At 40.1% G+C, this 18,642-nt stretch overlaps 1 protein-coding gene across 1 annotated transcript in view; it reads left to right on the forward strand.

The window, feature by feature from the left end:
* Positions 1-18,642, forward strand: part of LOC149084070 (uncharacterized) — a 349,781-nt gene that overhangs the window by 89,392 nt on the left and 241,747 nt on the right. The window contains exon 2 of the mRNA XM_089234421.1: positions 13,102-13,291. Coding sequence (XP_089090547.1) covers positions 13,102-13,291 — 190 coding nt within the window. The remainder of the gene's footprint in view (positions 1-13,101; positions 13,292-18,642) is intronic.

Below are 18,642 nucleotides of genomic sequence, written 5' to 3' on the forward strand. Positions count from 1 at the left end.
ATACGTTTAAAAAGTGGTAGATAGATAGAATACTCGTGGATACATAGAATACTTGTGGTCCATCTGTTGTCCTGTCTTCTTGCAATATGTCCAGGCAATTTCCATTTCAAAAGTTTAATTCCTTCCTTGATATCATACACCTTTGTGTGGTTCCTTATCCAAGTGATTCGTTTTCCGTCTTTCCATGTGATGCCTAGCATACATCTTTCCATGCTCCTTTGTGTAGTCTGTAGCCGTTGTATCCGTCTCGCTTATGAGTGTCCATGTTTCAGCTCCACAAGTCAGTGCTGATAGCAGCACACACTGGTTAAAAACTTTTCTTTTCAAGCATATGACTCTTCAGAATTACACAGTTTTTGCCAAAAGTGCTCCATCCAATCCTGATCCTTCTGTTTATTTCATTAATGATTCCGTTGTCCATGGTAATTTTCTTGTCGCAGGTATACATAGCTTTCTACTTCTTCGATCTCTATGTTGTTGAACAAGATTGTCCACTTCAACGCAAAGGGGTTGAACAGAACTATAGTCTTCTGCAAATTCATTTTTCAAGCCCACCTGAACACTTGCCTTCGCCGATTCTTGTGTAATTTCTTTTAGTTCGTATATAGTATTAATTATTAGTTCGTGTATAGTATTAATTATTAGTTCGTGTATAGTATTAATTATTAGTTCGTGTATAGTATTAATTATTAGTTCGTGTATAGTATTAATTATTAGTTCGTGTATAGTATTAATTATTAGTTCGTGTATAGTATTAATTATTAGTTTTTCTTCGTGATATATGCTTTTATATTGGCTTTTTCGGTGATATACAAATACAAATACAACGTCACAACAGGCAAATTGCCCAACGAGGTGGCTGACTTAAGAACATCATGGATCCCCGAGCCCCTACCTACTACTGCTACACCACACATGCACCCCCTCCCCCCGCGGAACCCCCCAACGAACCGGTACATGCGGGAATGTGCGTGTACGGGTAGTGCAACCTGACGTAAAGTTTGTTCCTGTGTAATGCTTGTTATGTGTAGTGCTGTCATCTGCCCCCAGTTTTACTAACTATGAGTGAAGTGTTATGGTTGAATGATTTACCGTTGTAGGACTGTTGCTCTCTGTGGCGAGACTTTTTAACGGGGAGATCGGCTCGCATTTGCGCCTTGAAGTTGGGAACCACAGAAAACCAACTTCAGCCGACCACCACTGTGGGGTTCGAACCCGGATCCTCGCATCACGAGTCCGGCACTATAATGTCATGTATATGTATTATGGGCATCATTTTTTAGCCACCTCGTTGGGTAATTTGCCTGATGTGGCTTTTATATTTGTATAACATTACGTGTTGAGGAGCTTTTGAAACTATACAAGGATATCTCTTTTTTTGTGTTTCGCTCGAAATATACTTCGATATATTATTTGAGATATTTTTAGTTATACCTAGAAGGACCATCACGCCGGTCAATTTGGCCGAGATTTGAAGGGAAAAAAATGAAACCAGGAGAGTTAATTTTTTTCCTTCTTATTGAAATTTGCAAAAAAGCCAAGAGAGCCTTATTTGTTCAGGAATCAGAATTTTGCTACAAACAACAACAAGCGCTTATGTACCAGGAAATAAACAGCGATGCCAGGTCCTCGCTATGCAATAACCAAACGAGTGATAAACTTATGTTCTGGAGAAATGCTGCTTTTCCGGCCGGTCAGAAATGAAGAAATGTTGGACGAGCTTCTAAGTTTAGTTTCTTCACGTAAAGGAAATCACATATCAAGCAAGAAGAGATATTGCACAATACACCAACACTTGGACAGTTCAGGCTTGTTGTTTCGTCCGGAATAAATCCTCTACAGCAGGTTGGTGCACAACTTCCGTCCCGAGGGCCGAATGCGGCACGTCATTGGGTTTTATCCGGCCCCCCCCCCCTCCTAAAGGTGTTGTGTTAGAAAGCACGTATAACACACACACACAACACGGTAATTACCTGGACTAACCATAATTCCTTCATAAAAATACGAAGAAATCGGACTTCATACGGAATATCACCAATTATTGTCAAAAAACTGTCTGATGCAAAAAGTACAGTCGTCAATTATAGCCAAAAAAAAAAAAAAAATTATCAAAGGCAAGTAAAGTTTTCTATTACAGCCCAAACCGCCGAAAAAAAAAAAACTGCTTAAAGGCTAATAAAGTTGCCAACTGTCAACCATAGCAAGATTGGAGAAATGCATTAGTAAAGTAGCATAAAGTTTAGAATTGCTTTATAATATATCTTCATACATGATATACAATTCTAGCATATCATTTCAAAACATGTTACGAAAATCGAACTCGTATGATGTAATAGTAAACTAAACCATTCGGTGCACGTTATCAATCGAAATAGATTCTTGCCGGGCCTTATTTTAGGTCAATTAACTCACGGCAGCCCGAGAATTTATTTCTCGCTGTTATACATCATTATTATCATTACTACTAGGAGACCATTCCGAGTAGGAGTAGTATTAGTAGTAGCACGCGAGTTTATTTTGAGATCGTTTCACGTAAATGACCGGACGTCTCGAAATTGCTTGCAGAGATCGATAACAGGTCCTCCATTATAGAGTTCGAGCAAAAAACATATATATATTACTGAAGGTATAAATTTATAAGATATGGCATATCAAGATAAACGTAACTCAAGACAAGAACCTATGTACAGGGTGTCCTGTAAGTTCTAATTCGGCCTTTGTCTCATCAATCGTTCGTCGTAGAAGTATCGTTATAATTTGAAAAAAAATGCTCAAAATATGTTCAAAAATGACTCTGTACCAGTTTTGAGAGTGAAAATACAAAGTGTCACGAAATAAAAAAATTCAAAATTTTATATGATCCTGCCCCCACCCGCGTCAGCTCTTTCTATTATAAAACCAATTCATAAAATGGGTACTGTGGCCTGGAATGGCAATGGAATGTGATCTCCATTGTGAAAAACCCTAAATAGCGTTCGAACGGCAACTGTAGCATGAAAATCACCGGCGGTAGATAGGCTAAAAGTGAGGACAATCAATAAGGACAGAGAAGCAGCATAAAATAAAGCATTTTATTGTGTTTTCCACATGACCTTGTGGAGGACTAATCAGGCTGGGATCTCAGCCGAAGAAACGGTGTGACAAATGAAACGAATATTAATGCTCTGGTGCACGGCAAAGTCCTTTTCACTTTTTCCTTGCCCAGCTCCGGGGATTTTCATGCTACAGGTGCCATTCCAACGCTATTTAGTGTTTTTCAGTATGGAGATCGCACTCCAATACAAACAACTTGGTGCTGCCATTTGATATTTTCGAAATTTTCTCACTGTAACCGTAACTGTAAGAGTGACACTGTTGTTTTCCATATCATTCTTGAGCGCATACCTCAAAATACCTTATGCCAAAATTTCATTCAGTTTCTGTGAATGGTATGATAGTTAGGGGGCCCATATGTCGGGATAGTTTTTTTATAATCACCCCGTATATATACACATACATATTATCCGATAAATGTATATTATAATGGACACAAAAATGAAATCACTTATGTACAATTCACCAAAACGCTACATAATGCACTAATGAGAAAATAATTATAAAAAATAAATCTAACATACAAAAGAAGTCATAGAAAAACAAGTGTGTTAGCCGAAATTATACAAATTGGTGCAGTGCAAGATCAGTCATGTACATCAAACCACAATGTCACTCTATGCAATAGAGTTGATCGATAATTTCGATAGCAAATTAAAAGTACAAAAATATTATGATAGATAGACAAAGATTATACAGCTGAGTAGTTCAGACACTAACGCACCCGCCATGGCACGTGCAGCACGTTTTGAGGCCTGAGAAATTTTAGTCTTTGACGTGGGTTGTAATCGACCAGCTCTCTCAGATGCTCGTATTCTGAGTTCCTCATCCTTTCAAAGTGGTCCTCTGAGATTTGTTGGATGTAGCTGAGGATGGTTGAGTCCCAGCATGCCCATTTGGGGGGCAGGGAAGTCATTGATGTAGATGGAGAAGAGCTGAGGCCCAAGAACTGATCCTTGGGGAACCGAGGCTCTTATTGGACGAATAGAAGAACAAGCATTTCCATTTTTTACTAGAAAATGCCTGTTGAAGAACAACACGTAGTAGTCAGGAAAACCGTATTCAACAAGCTTGGCCAACAGAGTTACGTGATTCGTTTTGTCAAACGCCTTGCTAATGTCCAAGCACATCGCGCAGGTGAATTCCTTGTGGTTGAAGGCTTGTATTGCGAATTCTACGACTCGATGCAGTTGTGTGACACAGGAGTGGTTTATTCTGAATCCATGCTGCTTAGGACGAAGAAAATTAGAAGATTCGAGATAGTTATTGAATCGTATAAGAAGAATACGTTCAAACAGCTTAGATATATTGCTCAGAAGGCTGATCGGTCGGAAATTTTTGGCTATGGGAGGGTTAGAGCCAGATTTGTGGATAGGTTTGATTACTGAAAGTTTCCATATTTTTGGGAAGTGACAAGTTTTTAACAAGCTAATAATTTTTTTTATTGATAGTCATAAGGGCAGATAGGGGCAGATTTTTGAGAGCAAGATTGGAGATTTCATCCAGTCCAGAGGCTTTCTTGATCGAGAGCTTGTTAATAAGTTCTCTAACCTCCTCCATAGTTGTTAGCCCTGAATCTTGAAACCCACTAAGACTCTGATGACGTGGTCTGTTGAGAAATTCCTCAATTTTATTCAAGTGTTCCCGCTGATTGCCAATCGGTTGATTCGTGTTAGGTTTGAATTGACCCTCATAAGTTTCGGCAAGCACTTCCGCTATCTCAGCATCAGTGAACACCAATTCACTTCGTTCGTTTTGAATTTTGGTAATTTTCTTGCTTTTCTTTTTACAGATCTTCCAAACTTTCCAAAGGGAACCTTCACTCGCAGTGGCCTCTTCAACGAAGTTCGAAAAGCGCTCGTTGACGAATCCTTTGATTTCTTTCCTGATTTCCTTTTCCAGTCGATTGAGTGCAACTTTATCCAAAGGGCGACGAAATCTTTGCCAGGATTTTCTTATTTTATTTTTGAGTCTAATTTTTTCCTTTAGCTCAAGAGAGATTCCAAATTTGTTTCCCGAATATTTGATTTTTCTAGTTGAATTGTGTAATGCGGCTTTAATACTGTCCGAAAGGATGACCGTTGCTGCTTCAACTTCCTCCTTGTTTGCATGCTGAAGCTCGAGAACTTCGTCAACATCTAGCAGGTTCCTGAATTTATTCCAGTCAGTGGCAAGGCAGAAAGGAACATCTTGAGGCCTTGTTAGATCAATCGTGAATATGATTGGATTATGTGTTGAGTTGAGGCCAGTGAACGATTCTAAGTCAACATTATTCCGAAAGTTTTTAGAAAGACCACAGTCAAGTACATCCGGTGTACCCCGCCCTCCAGGGTGGTGGGTTGGTGTGGAACTGGAGTGTATTTGTAGGCATTTGTTTCTTCACCATCTTTCCAGAATTCTACCACAGGAATTTGATCTGTTACTGCAGAAGGCAGGACTTTTGCAATTCCAGTCCCCAGCCAGTAGAATTGGATTGTTGGTGTTGATCAGAAAGTTAAGTAGATTCAGGTCAAGTCTGTTTCTAGGTGGCTTGTATATTGCACATAGAGATATTGGATGCCTGTTAATAAAGACGGTAACTGCCAGATTTCCCATGGAGTCGGAGTCTGGTGTATCAAGTTCCTTTAAATGGTATATCATTTTTGTAGTAGCTTCCCAAAGTGATACAGAATATAATAGTACGGGACCAGACGTCCCACGAGAGAGGAACGCCTGTGTTAGCCCAACGACGACAGTATCCTCTCAACTGCCAACCTCGATATTTTACGTTGAGGATAGCTGGAACAACGAAACCACTTTACCTTGGGAACCTCCCAAACCCCCAAACCTCAGAGACAACGTAAAGTCAAAATTGACAGGTCTAGGCAAACGAACAGTCCTTCGATAGAAATTGAAAAGGTGGACGCCTGGCCACAACTGCATTCGAATAAGCAACTGAAGAATAGCACTGCGCTTCCTGCTGAGAAAGTGTTGTCACCTTCCTCCCTCGGATTAAAGAGAACGTGGGCAGAAGTTGTAAAAATGGGGGACAGTGGCCAAAAGTGGTCCAAATATCAAACATTATCGGGCAGGCGGCTTGCATCTGAAAGGACTAAGGGCGTGGACATCTCCTCGCTACACTTGTCAAACCCAGTGGAATCAGATGTACAAGCCGAGGTAATTTCATCGCATGACGTGAACGAAAAGAGACAATCCAACCCACTCTCCTGGGCTGAACGATGTGAAGACTATGACTGAACTATGAAAGGGACTGATACCGTAACAACAGCACATAGCCGTAAGCAACTGAGAGAAGAACTTCAGGGCAGTAAAAATACTCGGCATGGCAAAAACACATACGCAACAGAAACCCCCCAGGCTCGCCACCAGCGCCACCACCTAACCAACACTAGCAGCGGTGCGGCGAAATTAGACTCTTTCAAGGTATATAGACGTAGTCAGGTACAACACGCAGAAGAGCAGTTGGCTCCGCCGTCAAGTAGGAAGGCCACAAACCCTCCCAATTTTGATGCTGAAAGAAATGTCAGGAGGTCTGATTATGATCCTCATGGGCGTGACTGTTATCCACCACACCGACGGAAACACATTACGTCTGACCATTATACTTCCGACTATAGGGACAGTACACTGGGTACAGCGAGAGAACACTTTCGACAAGACCAACGACGAAGAAAATACCATCTCTCACAAGGAGTAGTACGTGAGGAAAGGCGGGTATATGTTGACACACGTGAACTCGGACGCCATCGCCATCGGAACTGGCAAAATATACGAGGCGTATCGACGAGACGAATGCAGATGACCGGGTATACTCAACCGATCAACACTCATATGGACAGAACGGGCAGTTGTGTTGACTGTGTGCTCATGAACATGGCGCAAGACCTCCGCTTTAGCACGGACCACAGGTCGAGGAGCAGAAAATGCCCCCAGTTTTCTCCTCACAATAGGTCTGCAGTCGACTCGGCAGTTATTTAATCAGCGACGCAGAGATTGGTAATGCGTGACGGTCGAAGAGAAAGGTGTAACAGTAAGTTACTAACTATGGGCCTGAATCTAGGCAGTGAATTAACACGAAACTGATGACGTCACATTCGGCAAAATATAACCAAGTAAGATACGGACTTCGTCTCCTCCAATTAAATGCAGACAAAGGTATCGGTATCAAACATATGGAGGCTTTCGTAAGAGCACAGTCAGTCGATGTGGTTCTACTTCAAGAACCATGGCAAAATAGAGGTCTTTTACGTGGTATTCCACAATCATGGCAGTCGTGGACGGCGCAACTATGCAAAAGTGCTATATTAGTCCCATCGACTCATATTAGACCGGCCACGTACATGATCGGCCGCCACCTGGTAGCTGTTCAGATAAGTCTGCAGGGACGTGAACTTATAATTGCCAGTGTATACATTTCTCCGTACGAAGAAGTAGACGAAGCCATAGAGGAGATGGATGCGAGTCAGCACCAGGTATCGACATTATCTTTTGTGCGGACGCAAATTGTCATTCTTCGTGGTGGGGCTATCGAGAGACGGATCCAAGAGGGCGCGCGATGCAGGGATTTCTCACCAGCAGGAACTTGTTTCTGTTTAATCCTAGACGGACAAGACCTACCTACGAATTTTATGACGCAAAAGGATGGCCAGATCTTACTTTTACAACGTCAGAAAATATTTACAGGCGTTCCGATTGGTCACAAATAAGATTCGTATAGTGGAATTCGTATGGTAGTGGAATCGTAGTGGATTTGTATAGATCACGAAGATTCGTATAGTTGGCACAAATATATCCATCTACAACTCAATATTACGCCTAGATATCAAAAACCTACGAAGTATAGAACTACCGCAAGACGATTAGCAAAGATCAGGCCTGCTACAGAGCAGATCTTCATGGACCTCCAAGAACAACTTCACATGGTTTTGGACGAGGATCAGGTTAATGCATACTTTGACGCCTCAATGCAGCGGCTGAAAGAACGATGTATCCAGGTGTTGGGCTATGCACAACCGCGTCTTACCGCTTCTTTGAAATGGTGGACTGATGAGTTAGCAGCTTCACGCAGGCAACTTCTTAAACTAGAGCGTCGTTTCATTAAGGCCAAGGGTGATGATAGAGTACAGGCGAGGATGGAGTTTAGAAAATTCAGAGCAGGGCAATCTCATTTGTATAGTGGAGAGCATGCTAAAAGATCGAACGGTTGTGATGCCAACTGATGGAGGAGACGCGGAAAAGCATCAGGCCATGGGCTGTCCTCAAGGCTCATGCAGCGGTCCGCTACTATGGTCTATCGTGCTTGACTCACTGCTGAAAAAGAATTGGGGACCGGATGTCTATGTCCAAGATTTCGCCGATGATCTGGTGTTTGTGATCTCGGCGAGAACTCCCAAAGATATTGGCAGCACTGCGGATGCCGCGTTTGATGAACTGTCAAAATGGCTAGAAGATAATCGTCTCAGCATGGAGGTGACTAAAACTAAATTACTATGGCCTCACCCCAAGAAAAAACGTCCCTGCATAAGAATCAATGGTGTTCGACTGCAAATATCTAAATGCATGAAATATCTTGGATTGCATATTGGCCATCAGTTCAAATTCACGACGCATATGGCGAAACAAATTGATAAGGTTCAAGATACCATGCAAAAATTGAGACGCATAGCAGGCCCAAAGTGGGGTATACGCCAAACATTTAGGAACATTTTGTACAGATCGGTTGTACAACGGCAAATTTCATACGCAAGCACCATCTGGTATAAAAACCCGACACAGAGACTCCGTAAATTACTCGATGTTGCCCAACGTCCGTTCTTATTGTATGTAACTGGTTCATACAGAACTACAGCCAATGATGTTCTGTATACTGCTACGGGAAACCCTCCGCTCAGCTTATATGTTGAATATGACGCTCGTCGATCTACAATCCTGCATTTGGGTAAGGAGGTTTGGATGGACGGAATTCTTATAACACCTGATGCCTACGAAGGGAATAATAAGAGTTGGCTTCATCATCCCAGTGTGGACTTGTTCCAGAATCAAGTTCCGCTGCCTGGTACGGAACAATGCTCATCGGATGAAGCTATTAGTATATTCACGGACGGCTCAAAAACAGAGACATCCACGGCCTGTGCATACGTAGTTATGAATGCAGAAGGATCTGTTGACGGCTTAGAGTCGACGGTTGCGTCAAGGGAACGGTATCTTTCAGGCGGAGGTTCTGGCCAGTAGAATGGACGATTAAGCTGAATCAACAGACGACGATATATACTGACAGCGCGTCTAGTATTAATGCGATTCGTGATCAGCGCACTCCACATGAAAATACTCGGCGAATACGCAAGCATTTATACGACCATTCGTCTATCAGTATCAAATGGGTCAAAGGCCATGCAGGAATAGCGGGGAATGAAATTGCGGACAGATTGGCCAAAGATGCTCTTAATCTCCCAACGGAAGAACAACTCTTGCTACCACGCAGTCACATCAAACACGTGCTAAAAAGTGACCTGTTACAAAAGTGGCAACAGTTATGGGACAAGAATGCACATAAAGATGCATATAAGATACAGAAACGCGTACGTTGGAATAGTTCCATTTGGTCTAGAGACAAAGTGATCATGATAACTGAGCACGGCCCATTACCGACGTATCTAGAACGTTTCAAGAAATCGGACAACGCCATGTATGCTTGTAGTGAGATTGGATCTTTATGGCATTACCTGACATCTTGCCCATATACAAAAAAAATTTCATTTTGGTGCTATTCCCGAAAACGGTCGACTGTGTTTCAAAAAAAGAGTTTTGAAGAGCCCTATGGGCCTTGCTCGGGTGCGGTGGATTATATTGTTCCTCGATAGCAACTTACATCGCATACATACTAAGAAGACTGGAAGTGCGCGTCTGAGCGGTGGGAGCGATGACGAGTTCAAACCGGCAAGAGCCCCAGTGACTGATCTCAAGAGGAAATATGATCTTCGACCACGTGGGCGTCAACAAAAGTAACCGATAAATGTAAAACAAAAGCAAGTTCACCTGCAACGAGATGAATCAAGTCATCGATGGCAAGAACGAATTAAGTGTTATTTACTCGGCTATATAGTGAATTGTGCTGATCTCAGTTCACCCGGTGACGATTCCGGTAACGACTGGCTGCTTAGACGATGATGATCTGCGACTAATTCACAGTGATTCGAAATTTTATATACCAAGATTATCGGCAATCATTAGATCAATTCACGATTACTGGATTCTTATGGGATGGACGGCTATACACCAGCATCTTATAATCCCGTTTATAATTTTGATTGCCCATTGGCGTTAATTGTTTAGATTTTATTTATTTGTTATATGACTTCAGGAGTTGACGATAAATTTTTATGTAAATTATTTTATTTTGCTGCCTTCGTCTGAGGTGGTCATGTTATGTTGTTTTTAATAAAACTTCCGGATACACCCATCCTTCGGGAACGCTTCGATATCTCTCTGAGATGGGAAGTAGTGTGTATCCGGTCTTCAAAGGTCACTTCTCAGACTTGTGGCATTCCATGTCAAAATACGCAGCGGTTTGTTGCTGGCAAGTCTTGGCGTGCTAATTGTTGGAGTGAGAGATTATAGTTATCAAAAATTGCAGTATGAATTCAATTTTGTCCCTGGATCGACCCAGTTCCCTCAAGAACGGTTCTAAGATCAACGAGTATTGCAGTGGTTCTTAACATGGTGCCATATAGCCCTATAGCGTCTCTGGGATATTTGGGGGGGGGGGGGAGTACAGGTGAAAATCAGATGAAGGGAAACCACGACAAGTGCTGAAGAGGGACCCTCAGAGAGAAAGGTGATAGATTTCAAGGAAATTAAGTGGGAGAAAATGTTAATACTTTCTGAATCCAGCACAGGATGGAACCAGGACCATCTAAATCCGCGGGCACATATGGGCAATGACCGGGCCCTCATATCCATGGGTGGGGGGGGGGGGCCACACGATGAGATCTGGTACTACAATTTCTGGATGTAATTAATATGTAAGTTATTACTTCTCTCCAGCCAAGTACGGGAGACCCCAGAACACTTTGTCAGTGCCGTCTTAATACATGAGCTCACCCTGCAACGGCCCAATGGGGCCTCAAGTTTGAAAGGGGTGCTCATGATAACGATATTTGGTCATCGGCTTCACCAAGGGGAAAGCCGATGGGGCTGTTAAGACGACCCTGCACTTTTCCTCACTTTTCCTAAGGACCCATGATGTTGAGACACCCTCCCCGCAAGAGAGAAGTTCACTGATTTCTAGCCCCAGGATACGCGCGGACTAAGGTCAATATCTCTGAAAATTCATTGGCTCGTCCAATATATGTATTTTATTGTATTATATATTATTATTATTGCATTGTATTATTGATTAAATGCCGTTTCTATTAGTAATTTTTATGTGGACCGAATTACCCGTGTTTCTATTATTTCCTACGGGGAGTTTGATTCAGATAACGAGCACGTTCGCGGAACAAATTAAGCTCGTTAACCGAAGTTCCACTGTATATACAGTAATGCACTGCCATAAGAAATATTACGGTCGTATATTTCTCGATTTATCCCACTGTCGTAGCTGCCAACTTTCGAAAATGAAAATTAGGGAGATTTTCGCGTGGACCCCCCGTATTTTATACACATATGGAAGTTAAACCCTTGGGAATAAAATCCCTACGCAAAAAGCAAGTGAAATTGGAGGCCAAAACTTCAAAATGGTGGTCTAAAAAAAAAAATAAATATTGTGTTCAATCAGAAACGCTGTGAAAAAACATTCTGCGCGAATGACCCCAAAATCATCGGAAGATGAAGGGAAAAAAACGTCAATTTTTGAAAAACACTGACTTTTTGTGACACTTGCTTAATGTTTTTTTGATTTCACATGGGTGATGATGTCAGTCTTTCCACCATGGCCGATGTTTATGGCCTCAACACAACGGGTACAAAAAGAAAAAGTCGGCCTTTCTCTGGAACGTTCGATGAAAGGAAATTCATCGGGGGAATAAGTATCTTTAAAATCGATTATAAATATGTTTTTGCTTCTCGGTATTCATGTTTTGTTATCGCACGTACGTAACTTCAACAAAAAAGGAAATTTTGACCACATGCGCGTCACTATAATCTTCAATTATTATCCAGGACTATTGGTTGCTAAGCTATTTCCCTGCACGATAAGACAAACAACTTTTCTTGTTACCATCGGAAGGTTTGGAGAACTTCTCTCAATATTTCCCCATCCACGACATGTGACGTCATTACGAAAGGGGGAAAAACAGAGGCAAAAGACTTTTTGCACCACAAGAAATTCCTTAGGGATTGTTTTCCGAAGCGGCGATTCTTTTTAAATGAAGTAAGGAATTTTTAGGGACAATTAGAGAAGGATCTTTTGTGATTTTCGTCAAAATTCGGGCGATTTAAGAACTTTTCGGGAGGTCGAGAAATGAAGCTAAAATTCGGGAGACTTGGCAGCTATGCACTTTGTTTATCGTACTTTTTTAAAACATGGCAATTCTTTTAGAATTCAGCATACTCTGAGATAAGCTAGTTCATTTGTTGATAACATTATTAGGGAGGTATTTCACCGACAGGGTTTAAACTATAGTCAGAATTTGTTGGATAGCAGATCGGCATGGATTGTTTAAATTCAGGGTTTTAACCAATCCTTGTCGATCTCATATCTAAAAATTGTGACTATAGTTCAAACTATGTCGCTGAATAGCACCCTTAGAGAAGAACTCCTAGTTGACACCGCAAACTTTACAAGCAGTTCAACAGATTTCATTTCATTAACGACCTTAGTCCAGAAAAAAATGAAACAAACCTAACATAGCATTTATTCCCGAGACGCAATAGAATAGGTTACAAATTTTGGCCAGGCATTGCATTTTTTACAACCTTTAAAAGTAGTTTTTATTAGTTAGTTCAAAATTCTCTAATGAAAAAATAAGTTTCTGATGCTAAATGAACGTATTTTTCTTATTTTGACAGCATTCGGTCGCCTCAAGTCTTCGAAGAGACAATTCTATTATTTAGACGAGAGCCAATGCCGTTTGTATTACTACAGGTCCGAAGACGAGTGTAGAGAGAGATGGCGGACGCCTCTGGGATCGATATTTATTGGAGAATCGGCGATTTCTCTGTCTAATGATGATTCTCAAGACCACCAGCTTGTGATACAGTAAGTCAATTATTATATGAATAAAATCTCGACCAGAAATTTTACATTTTTGTTATGCAGAGTGATTCCATATAATTCTCCTTGACGCATTTCACTGGCGAACCTTTGATTCCAGAGCAGCGTTAAAAAATTCTTTAAATGCTGTTTCAACCTATTTCTGTGAATTTGAAACGCTTTTTGAGTTCTAAAAATTTGAAATTTCGTTGGAGAGATTCTCTCTGTGCTCTTCTGAAATCTTAAATTAGCCTGTGTGATCTTCCCCTCCTCATAATAAACGTGGAGGTAGCCCATAACCTGGAAAGTCCTATAACCTGAAGCCCAAAGCCCTTCAACCTGGAAAGTCCTATAACCTGAAGCCCAAAGCCCTTTAACCTGGAAAGTCCTATAACCTGAAGCTCAAGGCCCTTTAACCTGGGCTAAAGCTTGTGTTGACAAAGCTGGGAAAAAGAAAAATGCACGAAGCCCAATGGTTAATTAGTCAAACTGTGGTATCTCGATCCTCACAGTATCCTCTCAACGTGTTAACCCAAAGGGGCCCCATGGGCTTCCAGGCAAATAGGAAGCCAAACATTATTGGAGAATTTTATTCATTCCGAGATAATTTTTTTCGTTAAATATGAGTTTTTGTTTTCATTGATGCTTAAATTATTGCTCACTAAATATGGCATTTCATTAATTTGTGACTTATTTTTTTTTCATTGGATATGAATATCTTAGGTTCGGAATTTTTTTTTCATTAAATATGTATTTTCATTAACTCTGAAATTATTTCCTTATCAAATATTAATTTTCATCAATTCCGCAATTATTTTCCCACTAAATATGAATTTTTCATTATTTCTAAAAAATAATTATTTTTTATTAAATATGAATGCTGATAAATCACGATTGCTCCCTCCCTCCCGGATACAATGATACAATGATACAAGGATTCATCATATAATGATGAATCCTTGGCTCATGTACCAAATGCGACCCGAGGGGTTATCTGGTGTGGCCTACCCCCTCAAACCTAATTTTGTAAAAATGAACTAAGTGGCACATTTGCAGATGACTTAGGTCACCCATGGCACAGTTCCAGAGTATTTCGCGGCCCGTAGCACATTTTCAGATCACCCAAGTAGGTCCGTGACACATTTTTCAGATGCCTGTTGCACATTAAAAGATCACTTAAGTGACCAGCGACACAGTTCCAGAACACTTAAGTGATCCATGGAACATTTAGAAATCCCTTGAGTGACAGTTGGCACAGTTTTAGAGCACTTAATCGACCCCCCCCCCCCCCCCAGTGCGGCGCTACATCACCCAAGTTACCCCCGGCACATTCCCATATTACTTAAGTAATCCGAGGCATAATTACGGATCACTGGAATGATGCGTGGTGCAGTTCGAGCGTACTTGAGCGGCCCAAACACATTTCTAGATCACTTGAAGTATCCACGGAACATTTAGAGATCACTAAAGTGGCTCTCTAGGAGACTTATCAATAGGGAGATTGTTAGTGCAGGTGCCCACAAACCACATTTCAGGGGATGCCATTAAGAATATTTCATATTTTCATAAAGGGGGTGGTTGATGACGTAAGCATCATCCAACTTACCCTCCCCCGTCATCAAAAATAAGCAAATCGGAAACCCCCCTTCCATCGATGCTAACGTAATACTTGAATGACCCCTAAGGGCAGTTTGTAAGTTGCTAGGCAGCGAGAAAAATATTAAATTCTGTCTGTTAGTTGCCCAGAACTTGTTACCTATGCATTGTTCGATTAAGGAGATTGCCCCCCCCTCTTCAGAAATTTTTTTCTTTCATGCCCCCCCCCCCTTCCCAAACTCAACTGAACCCATAGGATCCTATGTTAAATCCGTAACTTCTATCGCGATATGTTAGACGTTGTTCGATAATACATAACTAACCAATCACAGAAAATACGGTTATGATATGCGGTCAATTAGCGTTTGTCTATACAACAGCAAAGAAGGCACCAGTCTATGTAAATAAGGGGAAACTCTATGCCAGTGTTTCACAAAGTGGGCAATACCACCCCCTGGTGGGCGATGGAATGGTCCAAGGGGGCGATAGAAGTTAAGGATTTAACGTAGGATCGTATGGGTTCAGTTGAGTTGAGGGAGGGGGGTGATGAAAGGAAAAAAATTCTGAAGAAGGGGGGCGATGTGGAACGAAAAGTTTGGGAAGCTTCTATACTAATTAACGATTTTCCCTCCAAAATCGATAATCCTAAATATTGTAGAGGAAAGTATTATATCATTTAATTGATTCATCTGGTATTTAACTTATAGAGAAATGATGTGTTCATCTGCAATCTGGAAATATTCCACTTGAAGAGTCAAAATACCAACATCTTAGGGAAATATCCACTTACCCAAAAGATCAGATATCAGCTTTTTCCAGACCCAAAAACTTTCTGGTTATGAAAAGACCGGAAATACCGGGATTGTGAAAAATGTATATAAGCAACTATATATAGTGTAAATAATTAGACCAACTGCAAAATATCAAATTTTGTAGATAATATATATTTAATCAAATAATCATAATTAACTGCATTTAATAACATATAATCGCATATATGATATATAGTTGACGCTAAACATAAAAATGAGAGTAGGTAATATATGCATTATATATATATGATTAATGATTAATGTTAAAACAATAGCATTAATTATAACTAAATGACGTCCTAACAGGCTGATGAAGTGACATTCTGTCACTGCCCTGTTGAGTGACACTTTCTGCTTTTTATTTCCTCTCCAGCCTACTTAAGCTTTCTTTTCCCCCTAGATAAATAACCCAATATGGGTAATATTAAACTCTAAGTAGTTTAAAAATGAAACATATACAACCATGGCGAAAATCGCACTACTAGTCCAGGATGGCTAAGAAATGACTCAGGGGTTTTCACTGTTTGCCAATTTCAGTCGGAACCCACAGGAAACTGTGTCATATTTAGGATTAGGAAATATTCAATCTCCTTAATTATACCGATCTTTTCATAACAAATATTTATGGAAACGAATTTTAGGCTTCATTATAAACCCCAATGTTTTCTTGATCCGATCAATGACAGTCTTGTTTTTCATCAAAAATTAATATCGTTAATGATTAACTAATACAATATTTTTAATACATTCCGACCCGCTTATAAGGAGGAGCTCGTCTTCAGTGAAAATGCGCGTTAAATCCACTTAATCCGGTTTATTGTGACAAAAATGAAATTTCAGGATTTGGGTACTATTTTTTTTTTTTCGATGTTTTTTTTTGACGTATGAAATATTTTTCCTCTTTGTAGTAACTTTGACAGTGAGAATTTTCTCATTCTTTCCCCAAAGTATTAAAAATTAATTAATGCATTTTTTATTCACACGGTCCGAACTGCTTATAAAGAGGAGCTCGTTTTCAGCGAAAATGATCGTTATATCCGGTCATTCACTAAATTACAGTTGAATCCCGCTGTAACGAACTCCAAGAGACCAGAGGAATCACTTTGTTTTAACGAAAAATTTCGTTATAAAGAAATTCCAGGTATTTGGATTGTTCCCATGTAAACTTATCTGGGATATTTAAAAACAGTGCTCGTTAAAATGAGATTTTCGCTATAACGGTATTTGTGTTAAAACAGGATTCAACGGTAAATTGAAGGAATTGTACTAGAATGCGGTTCGCGGAAAAGGTATTCTCACGAATGAGGGAGGGAGTTCTTTTGGTATGGAAAAAAAATTAGTTCAAATTTTTTTCGATAGAAGGCGTGAAGAACAATTCCGGTAGAAGTGATTGAATCTGTGTCTGAAACGTTCATAAAGCTTTAGCCGATGATCCATGATGAGTTAAAAACAACTTCACCAACACAATACATCATCTACCAAAATGTCCGGTACATTACGTTTGGACACGACTGTTTGGACGCAGTTCATTGGACGCGAGATACTTGTACCATTTTGAACGCCGACTGTTCGGACGCCGCTTTTTCGACGCGAGGATGAAAGGAAAACCATTCATTTCGTTACAATCATTGGCCATTATAACACGTGTTTTCATTGTTCATATGAACATGGCTGAGAAAATGTTCCGTAAATGCATAACTGTTGTCTCGTTTTTTGCCGTATTCAAATTTCCTGCACTTCTCTGAATGAAATATTGGTCACCTCGTCACACATGAATATGTTTCTTGTGAAATACATTATTGCACTTCAATTCGCAGCGGCCTTTTACTTTTCACAGTCTTTCAAAATACAGTAATAAAATAAATAATATTCTAAATAATGAAATTGGAAACATAATTTTTTGGCTCTCCATTGTATAAGTTGGAAATAGAAACTATCAAGTGAATGCCACAATTCTTGCAACTGCTTGAATTCCTCAACAAGCCTCGTTCTGAAGACCTTAATTTACTTCTGTTTGCTCTTCTGAAGCGTAAAGTTCTCATTAATTATAAGTAGCTATAAAAATTTTTTGAAAGAATTATTTATTACCTCTGCCCTGTTATATTGAAAACGCTCACTCAAAGAAAACTTTATCCTTACTAAAGGATTATACATTATGGACGAGAGCTGCTTTAAAGTTCAAAGTTAAACAAAGTATTAGGAAACGGTATTATATTGAACTTGACCTGAGAACATTCTATTGAATGCGTCGTCTTCCCTGAAATAAGAAAACCCGTATTTAAATCAGATTCAGGTGAAAAGTCTTGAGAGCTTTCACTATTTCTGTGGTTCCCAATTTTTTTGAAGCGCGAATTTGAGAAGAAATTTATTGATGACCCCCACCTCCGTTTTCAAACTTCAATCAAAATTTATTCGATCGATGACCTTGCTTGCATACTATTCACATGTGCATAATCAACTCGGCATTTATCGAGTTTTTTTTTTTTTGAGAAACTAACTTTCTGATCAAGATACGTCAGTGCTCATGCATGTATGTGTGTTGCATATGCAGCGTGTACATCAACCCGTGTTTGACAACCAATGAAAGGTTGTAGGGCTTTTCCTATCATCAAAATCTGGAACTATATGAGTTCGTCAAACATTTCAATGTTTCAATTAAAATTATACACGGATGTCTACTACTACTGCACCACTCATGCAACTCGCCGATATTCCTCCGCGGAACGTCTAACGAATTCGTGCGTGTGTGTGTTATGAACCTGCGAAGTTTCTTTCTGCGTAATTCTTGTTACAGTGCTGCCATCTACATTTCGAACTACGAGTGAAGTGTAATGATTCAAGACTTGTACCGTATTGTACAGGGCTATCTGCACACAGTTATGAAAAAAAAATGTGTGTTTTTTTAATATTTATTTCTTCTAAGATTTTCAATTTTAATGCTCGAGTTTC

This window comes from Pholcus phalangioides, unplaced genomic scaffold, assembly GCF_987345545.1.
Source record: "Pholcus phalangioides strain wild (caught in Gottingen) unplaced genomic scaffold, Ppha-v1.0 ptg000008l_1, whole genome shotgun sequence".
In the NCBI taxonomy this organism is placed as follows: Eukaryota; Metazoa; Arthropoda; class Arachnida; order Araneae; family Pholcidae; genus Pholcus; species Pholcus phalangioides.